Genomic DNA, 15991 nt, shown 5'->3' with positions numbered 1-15991 from the left:
CAAGCTCTTTTCAACGTTCTCAGCACGTCCTCTAACTCGCTTGTGAACTGAAATAAGTATTGTCTTTCTTTCGGGTTCCTACCTCATGAGATGGAAACATTGTGCAATGAAGCATCAACTTCGAGGCAACTAACTCTTTAGATAGCCTACTTGCAAATAATCTTGCTTCATCAACGGAATTATAAATACAACTTTCAGAGGACAGGTTTTCCCCTCAAAGCCTTGCCAATCCTGAGTAATTTTGGATTGACAATTTAGATACTGCCATCAACTGCAAAGCCATGTTATGTTTAAGTCATATTTGAGTCATACGCCTATCTTTCTTTTAGAATTATATGTTGGCTTTCATTAAAGTTATACGTTATAATATTAGTGGGACGCGGTGTACGGTCGTTTATCTCACTAATTATAACCTCAAGTAAACAAACCCCTCATCTGATACATTATTAATTTCAAAGAGTTGATTCTCTAACGCAGATATTTTAACTTCCGTTGCAGCCACATTTGGTTCAAAAGAAGACATTCCACTCTATATCGTTAATTCTAATTTGATTTGAATAATACCGTTAGAAGTCTCCTCAATCTTATTCACTATGACAAGCAACGCATCGAGCTTAGACAACATGGACGTAATCTGGTAAGAAATCAATGGAATTTGATGTTGCTTGGAAGTAGGGCAGTCAGTTCTTCCACGATGTCATTTGTGATTGTTATTTCCACTAATCAGGGGTTCATAACGCATGCCGGGGGAGGTGGACGAACGGGCCCTATCCTCCCCCCAAAAGTATTTTATTTAAAACAAAATCAGTTGCCTAACTGTCAACTTTAAAATCAATTATAATGAAATATAACTTTGTAACTATTTCAATTTACTAAAAACACGAAATTTATGACATAATAGTTAATTTTTTTTTCAAAACGCTATATATTTTAATTTCACCGCCACGCAGCGACTACGAAAGTGAGGTTAGTTCTTACTATTTCTTGCGACTACTACCTATACCCGGTACTTTTAGTTTCCGAGTACACAATTTACCCTTACTGATATAAAATCATGCGTTTCAAAATACTCCTAAATCGGTACAGGTACACATGTTCCATCTCCTGTTACTCCAGTAATGGCGGTATAAAGTTATCTGTATCGTAAAAGTATCTGTAAATAACCTGTACTGGATACTTTTGGTTTGCGGTAATTTATATTCACAGGGTAGGCGAGTACCCGGTACAAAGTACCTGTTACAGTAGTCCCGACGTGAGCAGTTGTCACATTAGTGAGTGAGTTGCCAGGCTCTTAAGTAGTTCTGTACTGTGTTAGTTTGTTGTCACCACGAAGCAACACCGCCCTGGGCATTCTGGCGATTTGCGCGTTAAAACGAACAGTTCTCGGTTACGTAAACTAACAAAACCTGATCAATGTACCTGTTATAAAAATTAAACGTTTTAAATAGTGTTGTACAAAATTACTTGCTCAAGATAGAGCTCAAAATTACACCAAGAGCTCCATAACATGATCATGCCGAATTTTGTGACTACCCGGTCAAGATAAGAATTTATTAACAACTTTATTTTCGTAATATTTTAAAATCCAAAAACTGCATACTCCATTACAGTACACAAGTGACTGTCTTGTATAAAACATTAGGTCTAAACTGGATCAGAAGGTTCTGAGTTATAATTGAAATCTGCAGTTTGGTTGAAAAGCACCAAAAACCGGTACTTTTCGTTGATAACGATATACGAGTAAACAATGGAAGTTAATTTAAGTAAACAGTTTTATATGTAGAACCGTAGAAATAAACGAGCTAAATTTTAATATAATTCCCGTTATTGTGGCTCTATTACTTAGATTTTGGTCAACTTTCAAATTTGGACATCTATATATTTTTAACCCAAAGTAGATATCAAGATTTAGCGTTGGTCTTCATTTGTGATTAAAACTTAACTATTTTGTTCAATGTTTTGTTATAGTTGTGATTAAATTCGAAATCGACAGAAAGTGGCGAGAACAATGTGAGACAACAGATTCTCCAAGTGTTTTGGCTTGGTTTCATGACTTTTCAGCATTTGAAGCCTTTGAATGTAACCTATTTTTTGAAATGTGAAATTTTACATTGGTATCCCTTAAAGTTCGAGTGATGTATTAATAAATAAATAAATACATTTTGCATCTAAATCTGCATTTTACCTTTGATTTCAATGCAATCGCAGTCTATTTTTGGTAGACTATACATCAAGAAGAAAAATTATAATAATTAAAAAATCTTAAATTATTTCTTAGTGGATTTCGATTTTAACTTGAATAACCTGCATGCGACCACATCCTATAATAATATGAATGTGAAAGTGCCTTTGTTTGTTTGTTTTGTTTTCACGAGTGTTTTCAACATGGGCATTCTTACGGTCCCTGGTAACAATACAGACCTATTCTTATTTAGAAAATCACTCCGAGCCTTTAAAGTAGTAAATAATCCCATCTTGGTCTCTAAAGTTGCAAAATATTAATTGAAAGAGCCTTTAAAATGTAATCAACTGTTCTGTGTAAACATTATATTATGACATCATAACCATATGTTTAAGTAATTTAACCACTATTTTCAATTTGTTTACAATTATAGTGTGTATTCTCTAAGGAGTAACATTATTTTCCTTGCCGTTTTTAAATTACAGCGATTAGGTAAGTACTCTACCCTAGAAATCTACCATCGAAAATTTCATAAGACATTAGAGGTCAGAATTTGACTCCGATGTCTATGCTAGATGCAAGTTCGGTGGTCTGTGCGTTTGAATTAACGTAAACGTACTGATTCCAGCTCTAAATGTTGTAAAATATTAATAATATTTCTCAGTTTTGTAAAGAAAAAAACACGTAAATAATGTCATTGTTACTGTTTTGAACTGCACATTTTTAGCAAGTAGGCTATTAAGTATTATATATAAAAGACAAAGTTAATATTTTTTACTATAAATTTAAAGACTGTTATAAAAACCAACTTAGTTGTATTTTGACAGAAGCAGGCTTCTTTGATCTGTGGTATATACTTTTTTTGGCCGGGAAACAAGGCAAAATAAACTATCGAACAAAAAATACTGAGAACGAAATAAATTGCAATGGCTAATAATATAGCTCGTACATCATTTTTCGTGTTTTCTTGATTGTGGCAACAAGGCAAACTCAACATTAGCGTCCGAAATATAATTCACTCGAATCAGCAGTGATCATACATAATAAATTGCGTACAAAGCAGAGGGTAACTGCTAGCAGTTATGAAGACAAAGTAGTGTATTACTATACATAATATAAAAACTGTTATGAAATGTATCTTAGTTGTCTTTTAAATGAAGTAAGCTTCTCAGAACTGTGTATGTATATACAGGGTGAGGCAGACCACCCGTACAGTACGTATAGCGGCCAGACCAAACGAGGTAGATTATTCGTAACAACTTAAACCCCCCTATTTCCACCCCAAAGAATTTGGAGAAATTATTTTGAAATCTCTAAAACTCCCCAAAAGGGTAGTTTTTGGGTGGTAGGGGTGGTTTTTGGAAAATTTTCAAATGTAAAGATATGTTGAGTTATACCTCATCTTAAAGGTATTTCTTCACTGATTATTTTCATGCAAAATGTTTGAACCTATCTTGCCGCTTATGTACAGGGTACACCAAAACGTTAAAAAATCAGGGGTTTGTGGGTAAATTTATTGCAACTACCTGCACAAATGTAGAGAGACGATATTTTTATTCAAAACTAATGATGAGATGGCTTATCAAAATATATCATCAAATGCCACCCTACCCCAAAATTTACACATTTTAAAAATACATAGAATTTTGAAATACTTAACAGCCCCAATCTAAAAAAACTCAAATAGCAACCTAGGTTGTGTTGTACATCATTAGAAAGGTATTTAAAAAAGAAACATTTTCTACATTTAAAGTTTGTCTCTATCTCCAATGGTTTCAAAACTGTAGTACAAAAATAGATTTTTAAATAATTTTACTAAGTTAGTTTGAATTTTGTTATTAAAACCCAATGAAAAAATGGAAAAAAGTTGGACTTTTAAGTTTAATTTGTTTTTAAATAATGTAATAAAAAACAGGATTTCTATCAGTGTAACATGTTTCAAAAGCAATCTAACCATGGTGTTCATGTTTTAATAATCGCAAATACACGAGTTGCCCCTGGAAGAATTTTGGAACCAATTCCTTGGTCTCTTATCTAATCTCTGTTATTATCGTCTCCCTATTCAGTTGTTCTTGTGACCACGTGGTATGAGGTAGATATTAGTTAAAAAATCTTTAAAGTACGTAGTGTAAGTTTTGTTTGTTGTAATATGCCATTCTCAAATGAGGAGGGATTCCAGATGCTTATGGTATTAGGGGGATGTTTCCAAAATTACTCAGCTGCCGCTCTTCTTTATACCCAACGTTACCCAGACCGCGAACATCACTCCAGGAACGTTTTTCAAAGACTTGCTAGTCGAGTTCGTGAAACAGGTCATGTTCAACCTGACCACAACAAAGGAAAGGAACTCGCTAGACCCGTGAGAAGTGATAGGGCACCCGAAGTTTTGGCAGCCTTTGAACTGAATCCGCATGATTCTACACGAAGAGTAGTTCTTGATTCTGGTATGAGTCAAAGATCCGTTTTAAGAATTGTTCACGATCATAAAATGCACCCATATAGGATGTCATTACATCAAGAACTCCATGGAGATGACTTCCTTCATAGAATGAACTTTTGTTTGTGGGCTCGAGAAAAACTACAACAAAATCAAAACTTTCACCGTAACATTCTGTGGTGTGACGAGGCTACGTTTAGGAGTAATCGAGAAGTGAACCGTCACAATATGAGATACTGGGTGTTTGAAAACCCACACTGGATGCAAGAAGTGGACAACCAAAGGTACTGGACCCTAAATACCTGGTGCGGTATTATCGGTGACAAAATTGTAGGGCCAGTCTTCTTTGACGATCGCCTAGACCGAGTAGTTTATATCAACTTTCTAATCGAAATCCCTGAGAAAGTCTTACAACGTATGTGGTTTATGCACGATGGGGCACCAGCACACTACGCCGAAGATTCTCGATTAATTCTAAACGAGCAATACCATGACAGATGGATTGGAAGAGGCGGCCCTGTGAACTACCCAGCGAGATCTCCTGATTTATCGTGTATGGACTTTTACTTGTGGGGTAGACTAAAAGACGACCTAGTGTATAAACGAAGACCAACAACTAGAGAGGACATGATGTGGCAGATAAGGGAGGCTATAAACACGATCAGTAGAGAAGAGATAATGAGAGCTGTAGATAGCTTCACCTCAAGGATTGAACTCTGTCTGGAAAACAATGGGTTGCAGTTTGAGCACCGGTTTTAACTCTTCTTGAGGTCAGTTACTAGGTTATTGTTAGTTTTAGTTTGATAATTGATAATTATTGTCATATTGATAATTTACCATGATGCTGCTGTAACATGGTAGATTTGTTTTCAAAACCAGTTTTAAGTGTTTATCTTTTTTAATAATGACAGGATACTCCCTCCTTCCATGGCACTCACATCAATGAATTAATAACAACAGGTTTTCTCCTATAGATTTTGAGTAATTTAAGTGTAAAACTTTTTATAATTCAAAATGTACTAATTTAATAACTGGGTAATTTTTCTGTTTCATGAGAGAACTCAGCACTTATCGTAAGACATTTTAGTTTACGGTGTTCCAATACCTTTTTAAATTTTAAAAGACTTTTAAAAATTGGGTACAGTACTTTTTTTCAATCATAAACATAAGAGACCAGTTTACTGTTGGAACTTTTTTTTACTTGCACATTGCACTGACTTTTATAATAAATACATTGAGTAAAATTATTAAAAAATCTATTTTTGTACTACAGTTTTGAAACCATTGGAGATAGAGACAAACTTTAAATGTAGAAAATCGCAATACGGTTTTAGCTTATGAATATGTTTGAATTACACTAGAAAATATCAGTTTGAAACTCCAAGAACTGAAACTGTCGCAAAAGTTAGTTTTACGCTTTCGACTCGTGAGATATAATATTCATTAACTAAGAGATTAGAGATTTGGTACCATTGAAACTACCTAGGGTAGCGTGGTACGGCAAAGTAGCTAAGTCCGGAGTTGACATCATATCCTGGGCTAATACACACAAACTGACTTGCTAACTTTCCTGGTTGGAGAGAGGGCAAACTCAGTGGGCCCCACATTCCCGACTCTGATCAAAGCAAAGTTAGCGGGAAATTGCTACAACTTGGTTGGATATTAACTGTCTATTAACCGTAAATAGTTAATAACACGACTGGCTCCTACTATTTTGTTGGCTACTCCCGTATGAACACAAGGTCCCAATATAACCACTTTACGTTCTCGTGCAATCAAAGTTGCTTGGTTTTAATCGAAATTCAAACACAAATAAAAATGTTACTTCAACTTAGAAACTAAAAAGCAACAATATCTTTATTTTGAAAAACGAAACGTTATTCAAAGCCAATATCATCAAACCTTAATACCTTTGCAGAAATTATGTAGCAAATTTAATGCTGTTTTTACTAGGTATGCGTGAATGGATGTGGATATGTATGTATATGTATGTGTATATACATGTATATGTATATATATATATATATATATATATATATGTATATTTCATCTATTTATTCATTATATTGATTTATTTATGTAACATAAGTCTTTTTTATATTATTTAACGTTAATTATTTAATTTTAGTTTTTGAATTGTATTACTAGAATACTTTTGTATGTTTTATATGAATTAGATAATATACAAATGCTACATTTGTTATCATTTCAATGTAAAGATTTATTTTGTATTTCATCTCTTTTTGTGTGTGGAAATAAACGTGATTTGATTTTTTTTGACCTTTGAAGGCGGCTCCAAATTTTAAGAAAAATATATTACAGAAAATTAATTCCAAAGTTATTATTACTTTAAATGTTTGTAGGCCTTATGATTATACAGGCTGTTCAGTAATGATGTTCCAACACTTTGGGATATTGTTATACACATACAAATGAGTAAAACAGTTCATATGAAGGTATGTTCTAAAACCTTTTTTCGTCTTCTGTCTGTATGTGTTGTTTATAAAAACATTATATATTTTGAACCAGTTAAGATAAAGTTATGAAACCTGAGAATTGTATTAACCTTTGGTAAAAGTTTTTGAAAATGAAATATTAACAACATCCTATGACCTGTTTCAAAATGGCGTACGTTTAAATTATTCCATCAAAATAACTCAAAACCGATTAACGTTCGCCATTTTGAAACGGATAAAACGATTTTGTTAAATTTTATTTTCAAAAAGGTTCACCAAAGGTTAATACAATTCTCAAGTTTTATAGCTTTACCTTGACCGGTTCAAAAGATATAATTTTGTTTATAAAAACGCGTACAGACAGATAGCCGGAAAACTAAAGGTTTTAGGACATACCTTCATATGAAATGTTTTGTTCATTTTTATGTGTAGAACACAATCCCGAAGTGTTGGAACACTTTTATTGAACACCCTGAATATAACTCGACAATGCCGGCGGTTTCGTTCTCGTTGATGCCCTTAAATGACTGTCAATGACCATTAAAAAGTAATTGAAGTAATGAAGTTCAAATACATAGGTAATCTAGTGTGACATCTCTGTACGAAAAATTAATAATATAAATAACCAACAATCTTAATTTAACACTGATTTATTTATTTTCAATTATAGTTTTATTTCAAACAGTCAAAAGCAATAAAAACAGGAATTTGGGATTGCGCACTAAAAATGTTTAAAGTATGGACATAAATGGATTAATCTTTAAAAAAACTCAAGGCAGAATATTATTCTAGGATGCTACTGTATAGTATATTATATGTTTTTCTTTCCGGTGCAAATATCTAAAGATTTTCGGGCATTGGAAATGCAAACAGGTCACACAAAGTTGGCCATGAGAAAAGCATAGCTTTTTCAAATGCACTCCTGCTACGTTAACAAGTACACTGTTTACGTTTTTGTTTCTTTATAAACTGAAAAATATGTTTAATATTTCAGAACATTTAGAGCTGGAATTGGTACATTAGTTCGAAAGCACAGCCCAGCGAACATTCTTCTAGCGTAGTTTTTGCCGACTGCTTCAAAGGGAGACTTTGGAGTCAAATTCTGACCATCTTGTGTTTTAGGACATTCCTAAGGTAGATGAGTACTTTTAACTAATCGCTAAAATCTAAACATGGCGTGAAAACTAATGGTTACTCTTAGAGAATTTACACACTAAAAACAGATTGAAAATAATGTTTAATTAATTAAACATATGGTTGTGCTGCCATAAAAAAATTTACGCATAACAATGTTTTTGGAGATCTTTAGTGTCGTAATAAGATATATATATATTATGTAAAGTTATTACGTAATGCAACGTACTACTTTAAAATTGTGTCTAATAGTTGTTTTAGGTTTTAGTTCAGTTTAAATATGGCACCGCCATAAAATATTTTATCAAATTTGGTATCGGCTTTGAATGACGTACATATTCTTAGACTAAATTTTTAACAGTTTATTTTCCCGCTTTGGTACAACACTAATGCAAGGTTTTCAAGCTCTTTTAATGTTTAATTTCATTTTATTTTTTCTATTTTATTTTGCTTTAAAGTGATAAATGTTTTATATACTGTAATTATAAAAGCAGATGAGGATGTACAGGTATTATTATATGACATTTATACACTCCGATCAGTATAGATATCGACATTTATTATACTGTTGGATAACACATCCATTCAGATCATTTTTTCGAAACAACAAATTAACGTTAACCTAATCTGAATTGTTCCTTCACGTCATAATAAAGACGTTTTATTGTAATAAAACCTTTTTATAATAATAAAAAACCCCGATACCTAAAATCCTGAAATAAAGAGAAAAACTTCCTTAACCATGTGTGTGTTATTTCATGGCAATTTAGAGGCATCTCTGCACTGTATCTTCTCCCATCGTTCGGTATTATATATTTCACATATACTCATATTAGGCTCGCATTAAAAAATGTAATATTTTCCTTTGTGCTTTTTGGAAAACCTCCTCAGCGGGATAATCTGTAAGGGAGGGCTCTTCACAATTTGACCTTATATGCTTTCCAAAGCAAAGATTCTTTTTTAATTTTTAACATTTTTTAATATTTAGGGTTTTTAACACCTACCTCAGTTGTTCCTACTAGTCGTACCTGGTTTCACTAGATGAGAACAATTTAGTTGGTAGATGTTTGATGTAGGTTCAATACAAAGAGATTCCTTGCCCTAAATATGATAGTAATTAGGATTATATAACAATTTCTGAAGCAAACCTTCAAAAATTTGAGATGTTTTTATTTGTTTTACTTATCCTCCAGACCAAATATCTTTGAATTTAAAAAACCAGAGAAACAAACGTTTGTATAAAATCATACATATTATATAAAATAATATACAGAGTATAACAAAAAGGTTGGGCTAGCTGTGCATTTTCAGATTCTACGTGTGATTCTAAGCTAAAAGTGAATAATAAATTTAAAATAATATACAGAGTATAACAAAAAGGTTGGGCTAGCTGTGCATTTTCAGATTCTACGTGTGATTCTAAGCTAAAAGTGAATAATAAATTTTCCAATTTTCACTTCGTTTAGCAGCTATAGGCCTACGCATTTTTTATTTTTACTAAAGCAATTTTATCTTTGCGGTTGTTACAAAACTTGATAAATGGGTAAGAACAAATTCCAATTTGCAGCCAAAAAGGTTTTATTTTACATAACAATAAATTAAGACACATTATTTTGGGAGACTTTAATAAGCGGCCGACACTCGTTATTCGATTTATATCGAACAATTCGATATACTATCCAACTTCGATATGTAAATCTCATATACAATAAGAGTTATAAATAACCGTAACAAGAAGAATCTCGTACATTACAATTAAAAAAATTACAATAACATTACAAAACAACAAAACCAACTATGGTATGGACTTAGATATCAAAGAAACCTTACAATCAGGAGCGGCGTTAGGGTAAGGGCGCGGTTGGGCGACCGCCCAGGGGCGCCGGACGTAAAGGGGCGCCATTGCCTTTTTTCGTATGTAATTTGATTGCAGTTAGGGGGTGCCGAAGAAATCTCACCCAGGGCGTTAGTAGTGCTAAAACCGGTACTGCTTACAATATTACAACTTGCACATACTCATTTTCAAAGTTTAGAAATATTAGTTACTTCTTGCTGTTTATTGTTTACAAATTTACTATAACTAATAAGTTAAAATCATATGCTAAGTTAAATAAATTGTATCGAATTATTCCTTTGGATAAAAACAATTGAACCATTCGATACTCTAGCCAATCGAATAACGAGTGTAGACCGCTTATTATAGTCTACCCCATTATTTTCTTTACAAACATAAAAAATAAGTTTATAAATGTTCCCATACAAGTATTTATGATAGTTTAGAGTTTAATGACCACACATTAAATTCAAAGTCAATATATCCTACACAACTGTTCATGAGCGTAGTAAAGATTTATACACAATTAAACAAGAAACAGGCCAATGTTCTGTTTAGTTTAACATGTACATCTATCTCTTTTCTAAGTCACATGTGTCTTGAGTATCGTACTTTTCTTGTGCTTGGACCGTAAGAGGTATTGTTGTTGACAGAGAGCCTGAAAAATATAGAACACACTTAAATCATAGTAAAAAAAAAAACACTAAATCTGTTAATTTGTAATATGCATACTATTAAAACATTTTAGGTAAAAAAGGGTGCAATTTTAATGGATTGTTCCACTGGAAAGATTACATTTTTGCAAATGCTATAATTAAACTATATTATTTTGGATAAGCTACTATCAGATATCCTAAACATAAAGGAGAAATTCAGTTTAAATTCTATTGCTGTACTGTTTGATGGGTAGCATAAATTATGAACTTGAGGTGATGATAAATTAAGGAAGGACGTGGTGAAAACGAACAAATAAATATTTAATTTTAATTGAATCAATTTTTACGAGGCATACTCAGTTTTTTATTATTGAGACTCTATAAAAATTAAGTAAAAGTTACAAAATTCTTTTCCACATACAACCCTGAAGAACTTGGTTGGCTCTAGTTTGGTCAAAGGGTGCTGATGTGTTGATGAAGTTGTTTACTTTATAAAATCTGTAGCTCAACGATTTACAATAGAATCACACTACAAGCATAAAATTTAGCTTTTTGGTATCCCACCCAGGAATTCCACTTCTGGCTGGTTTATACCTTCCAGTGAAACCCACAATAAGCACAGCAAATTCCGATGTGTCACTTAAATCTGGACAACCTTATGGGTGACTGACAAAGTTTATAACAAATGTTAGTAGCGCTTTATACTTACCAGAAACGAAGTATTTGACCAGGTACCGGACCGGGGTCTCGATCACGAGACACAAGATCACAGAAATATCCAGACTTGTGTTTTATCATTAGCAGACTAACAAAGTTTACAACAAAAGTTAGAACTGCTGTATACTTACCAGAGACTAAGTATTTGACCAGGTACCTGACCGGGGTCTCGATCACGAGACACAAGATCACAGAAATACCCAGACTTGTGTTTTATCATTAGCAGACTAACAAAGTTTACAACAAAAGTTAGAACTGCTGTATACTTACCAGAGACTAAGTATTTGACCAGGTACCGGACCGGGGTCTCGATCACGAGACACAAGATCACAGAAATACCCAGACTTGTGTTTTATCATTAGCAGACTAACAAAGTTTACAACAAAAGTTAGAACTGCTGTATACTTACCAGAGACTAAGTATTTGACCAGGTACCTAACCGGGGTCTCGATCACGAGACACAAGATCACAGAAATACCCAGACTTGTGTTTTATCATTAGCAGACTAACAAAGTTTACAACAAAAGTTAGAACTGCTGTATACTTACCAGAGACTAAGTATTTGACCAGGTACCTGACCGGGGTCTCGATCACGAGACACAAGATCACAGAAATACCCAGACTTGTGTTTATCATTAGCAGACTAACAAAGTTTACAACAAATGTTAGAACTGCTGTATACTTACCAGAGACTAAGTATTTGACCAGGTACCTAACCGGGGTCTCGATCACGAGACACAAGATCACAGAAATACCCAGACTTGTGTTTATCATTAGCAGACTAACAAAGTTTACAACAAAAGTTAGAACTGCTGTATACTTACCAGAGACTAAGTATTTGACCAGGTACCTGACCGGGGTCTCGATCACGAGACACAAGATCACAGAAATACCCAGACTTGTGTTTATCATTAGCAGACTAACAAAGTTTACAACAAATGTTAGAACTGCTGTATACTTACCAGAGACTAAGTATTTGACCAGGTACCGGACCGGGGTCTCGATCACGAGACACAAGATCACAGAAATATCCAGACTTGTGTTTTATCATTAGCAGACTAACAAAGTTTACAACAAAAGTTAGAACTGCTGTATACTTACCAGAGACTAAGTATTTGACCAGGTACCGGACCGGGGTCTCGATCACGAGACACAAGATCACAGAAATACCCAGACTTGTGTTTATCATTAGCAGACTAACAAAGTTTACAACAAATGTTAGAACTGCTGTATACTTACCAGAGACTAAGTATTTGACCAGGTACCTAACCGGGGTCTCGATCACGAGACACAAGATCACAGAAATACCCAGACTTGTGTTTTATCATTAGCAGACTAACAAAGTTTACAACAAAAGTTAGAACTGCTGTATACTTACCAGAGACTAAGTATTTGACCAGGTACCTAACCGGGGTCTCGATCACGAGACACAAGATCACAGAAATACCCAGACTTGTGTTTTATCATTAGCAGACTAACAAAGTTTACAACAAATGTTAGAACTGCTGTATACTTACCAGAGACTAAGTATTTGACCAGGTACCGGACCGGGGTCTCGATCACGAGACACAAGATCACAGAAATACCCAGACTTACGACCAGGTCAGCTATGGTCCAGCTTACCTGGGAACAACAATAGTAAGTTATCATAGCAATATTTTCTTTTTTGTCTAGGGAAGAAAACAATAAAAGTAAATGACGTATTGTTTTACTAGCTGAAAGGGACATTTTACAAACTGCACTATGATTTTTATTTATGATTTAAAAAAATATTGAATTGGGAAGTTGGAAATTATGGAGAGCTGGGGATACAACACCCAGAATCGTGATTGATACAGTATAAAAATACTCTCATGAAGCCTATCTTTCACAAAACCATGATTTATGCATAGAAAGGTGAAAGTGGTATTTGATCATTGGAACCAAGTAATGCTTATATAAGAATATTTAGTATCTTGTTTGTTTTAGGAGTATAATACAATTTAAAAAACCTCTATAAAAGTCCATTTGTAACTTCATTTGAAGTCAAATAACAATGTTTCAAATTTAGTACAAAGTATTAATTTAAAATAATGTTCAATTTTAAAATCATAACTCAAATTTGAACTGTTTATAAGCACTGAAATTTAAATAAAAAATGCAATTATTTACGAGCTTTTAAAAATCTCACCTTTAAAATATTTCATGATGGAACTTCACTAATCCTCAATAATTATAACGGGACATTCCGTATAAGGTTTATAAGGGTAGATATATTACATTAACAAGTAAACATAATTGCTATAGAAACTCATGTAATTTCCATGATCCTATTCAGGGAAATAATTAAAGTACATAAATAAATCATGACAATAGAGCTTAAGTTTCAATATTTATTCTTTACCACATACTACCGTATAGTTTATTTGATCATACCAAAATGTTGAATTTATAATTTATTCCAACAATATCCTACATCTGGATGAAAGTGTTTTCGAGTACTGTTTTATTTTGTCTTCATCCGCCTTTACTATGTATAGTCATGTGTAGTAATTACTATGCTGATTGATGGGTATCAACTCACCAGCTCCAAGATGTTCAAGTAAGCGGGGGTGCGAGAGGAGGCAACCCACAGGAACTGGGGGATGTTATGTACCAAGTACACGCAGTACGAGAGCTTGCTCAGTGGAATAAACCCTTCCCAGGAAAACATCTGGGTCAGCCAGTCTGTAGAACAATATAGAATAAAGTAAAATAAAGATGTATTTTTTTAACATGCAAAGTTAGGGCTAAGAAGCCCTCTCTAACGCTCTTAACTTGGGGACCAACGGCTTAGAGGTGACTTCCAAACAACCACCAATGGCTGGGCAGGCGGACTGCTTGCAAGGACAGGATCGCTCATCGGTCACCCATCCAAGCAGCGGCCACGCTCGACGATGCATGATCTGGTTATCTTGCGATAACCATTGTACCAATAAAAACAATAAAAATATCGTGCCCGTATGTGTCCATCAGGAATAAATCTTTTGCTGTTTCATCATACATATAGCTACCACACATTTTGCCTTTATAATTTAAGAAAACGTTATTACCTACAAATATTTATATATTATTCACTTCTAATAGTGTTGAGTTTAATTTTTTTATTAAGTGCATGTTTTAGAGTTAGTGAAATTGACACACAACATGGTGGTTGTGATTCCTGACTTATGCGTGTCACAACGCTCTGGTATGATTTGTTTATTTTAACCTAGTTTGTAATTATGTGTTAGGTTAGTTATTTACCTGAAACAAGAGATCAGATTGCAGATCTCGAAACGTAGTGTTACTGATTTTTTTTATCACTGAACGATGGCAAATGCCCGGAAAAATCCTGTTCCCTTCAAATCCCTCCATCGTCAAAAACAAACTTCAAGCAAAGATATTTATAATTTATCATAATATTCATAAATGATTAGAATATTTCAGACATTTGTCATCGCTGTGTGTGTTTCAAAAATATAATACCACGTTTAGAGAACTGGAACAGAATCTCTTCTCCAGGAGTAAAATGGTATGTACAGTACTCATCGGGGAAAAAATCAACAATGAACTTGTTATATTCAGACTAGACAAAAAAAGGATGGTAGACATTTCCTACCATATAAATACAATACTACATTTCTAGGATTGGAACATATCCTCTCCTTCAGATGTGAAAAAATTAATAAATGTATTAGGTTTAAAGAAAGCACAAACCGCTTATTAAAAAAGGTTTGTTCTTGCCTCTGTTGTATTAAGTTTATCACACCCAAAAAAGGGTTAGAATCCCACCTTTGTGATTCAGTGTTCTATTTTTGTAGCATTTAACGATGACAAATTTCCGAAATCCTGACATCTTTCCGAATCATCAATCGTCATTAATACTCATTTAAGCAACAAGCAGTTACCCGCGGCTTCGCACGCAATGTCGTAGGTTTTCTACCTGTAGGAACACTTCTGGTGCGAGTGAATTATATTTCTGACGCCAATGTCGAGTTTGCCTTTTTCCCACGACCATGAAAATATGTTAAATAGTGCATATTTGTGGTCATTGAAATTTAATCCAATGTTAGTATTTTTGGTTCCATATGTTTTTTTGTATCTTTCGTGATGTCAAAAGACAACTTAGATAGGTTTCATATCAGTCTTTAAATGTAAATTGAACGTTAGACTACATCGTCTCTTATATCTGCACTGCTAACAGTTACCCGCTACTTTGCACGCAATTTAGGCGTTGAACGTGTATGACCATTGCTGGTTATTTCCGACGCCTATGTTGGGTTTGCCTTGTTGCCACTATCAAGAAAATACGTCAAATGTTTATAATTATGGTAATTTTAATTTATTTTGTTTCAGAGTGATTTTGATTTGTTTCCCGACCAGGAAAATATATATCACAGACCAGAGAAGCCTACTTCTGTCATAAATCAAACTAAGATGGGTTTTATACCAGTCTTTAAATTTATAGTAAACGTTTTTTTTTATTTTAGAACATTTAGAGCTGAAGATTGTACATGAGTTAAAAAGAAAAGCGCAGCGAAATTTCATCCAGCATAGTTCTTGTGGACTGCTTCA

General features: G+C 33.7%; 1 protein-coding gene across 1 annotated transcript in view; it reads right to left on the bottom strand.

Moving 5' to 3' along the window:
* Nucleotides 1–9919: 9919 nt before the first annotated feature.
* LOC124356645 (nose resistant to fluoxetine protein 6-like) overlaps nt 9920–15991 on the bottom strand; it is a 57124-nt gene continuing 51052 nt past the window's right edge. The window contains exons 12-14 of the mRNA XM_046807771.1: nt 13980–14122; nt 12934–13039; nt 9920–10701 (exon numbers count right to left, since the gene is read on the bottom strand). Of these exons, the coding sequence (XP_046663727.1) occupies nt 10616–10701; nt 12934–13039; nt 13980–14122 (335 nt within the window). The 3' untranslated portion in view covers nt 9920–10615. The remainder of the gene's footprint in view (nt 10702–12933; nt 13040–13979; nt 14123–15991) is intronic.

Source organism: Homalodisca vitripennis, chromosome 3 (assembly GCF_021130785.1).
Source record: "Homalodisca vitripennis isolate AUS2020 chromosome 3, UT_GWSS_2.1, whole genome shotgun sequence".
Classification (NCBI taxonomy): domain Eukaryota; kingdom Metazoa; phylum Arthropoda; class Insecta; order Hemiptera; family Cicadellidae; genus Homalodisca; species Homalodisca vitripennis.
The sequence above is the reverse complement of the archived record's forward strand: the minus strand, read 5'-3'. Positions and strand labels throughout refer to the sequence as shown.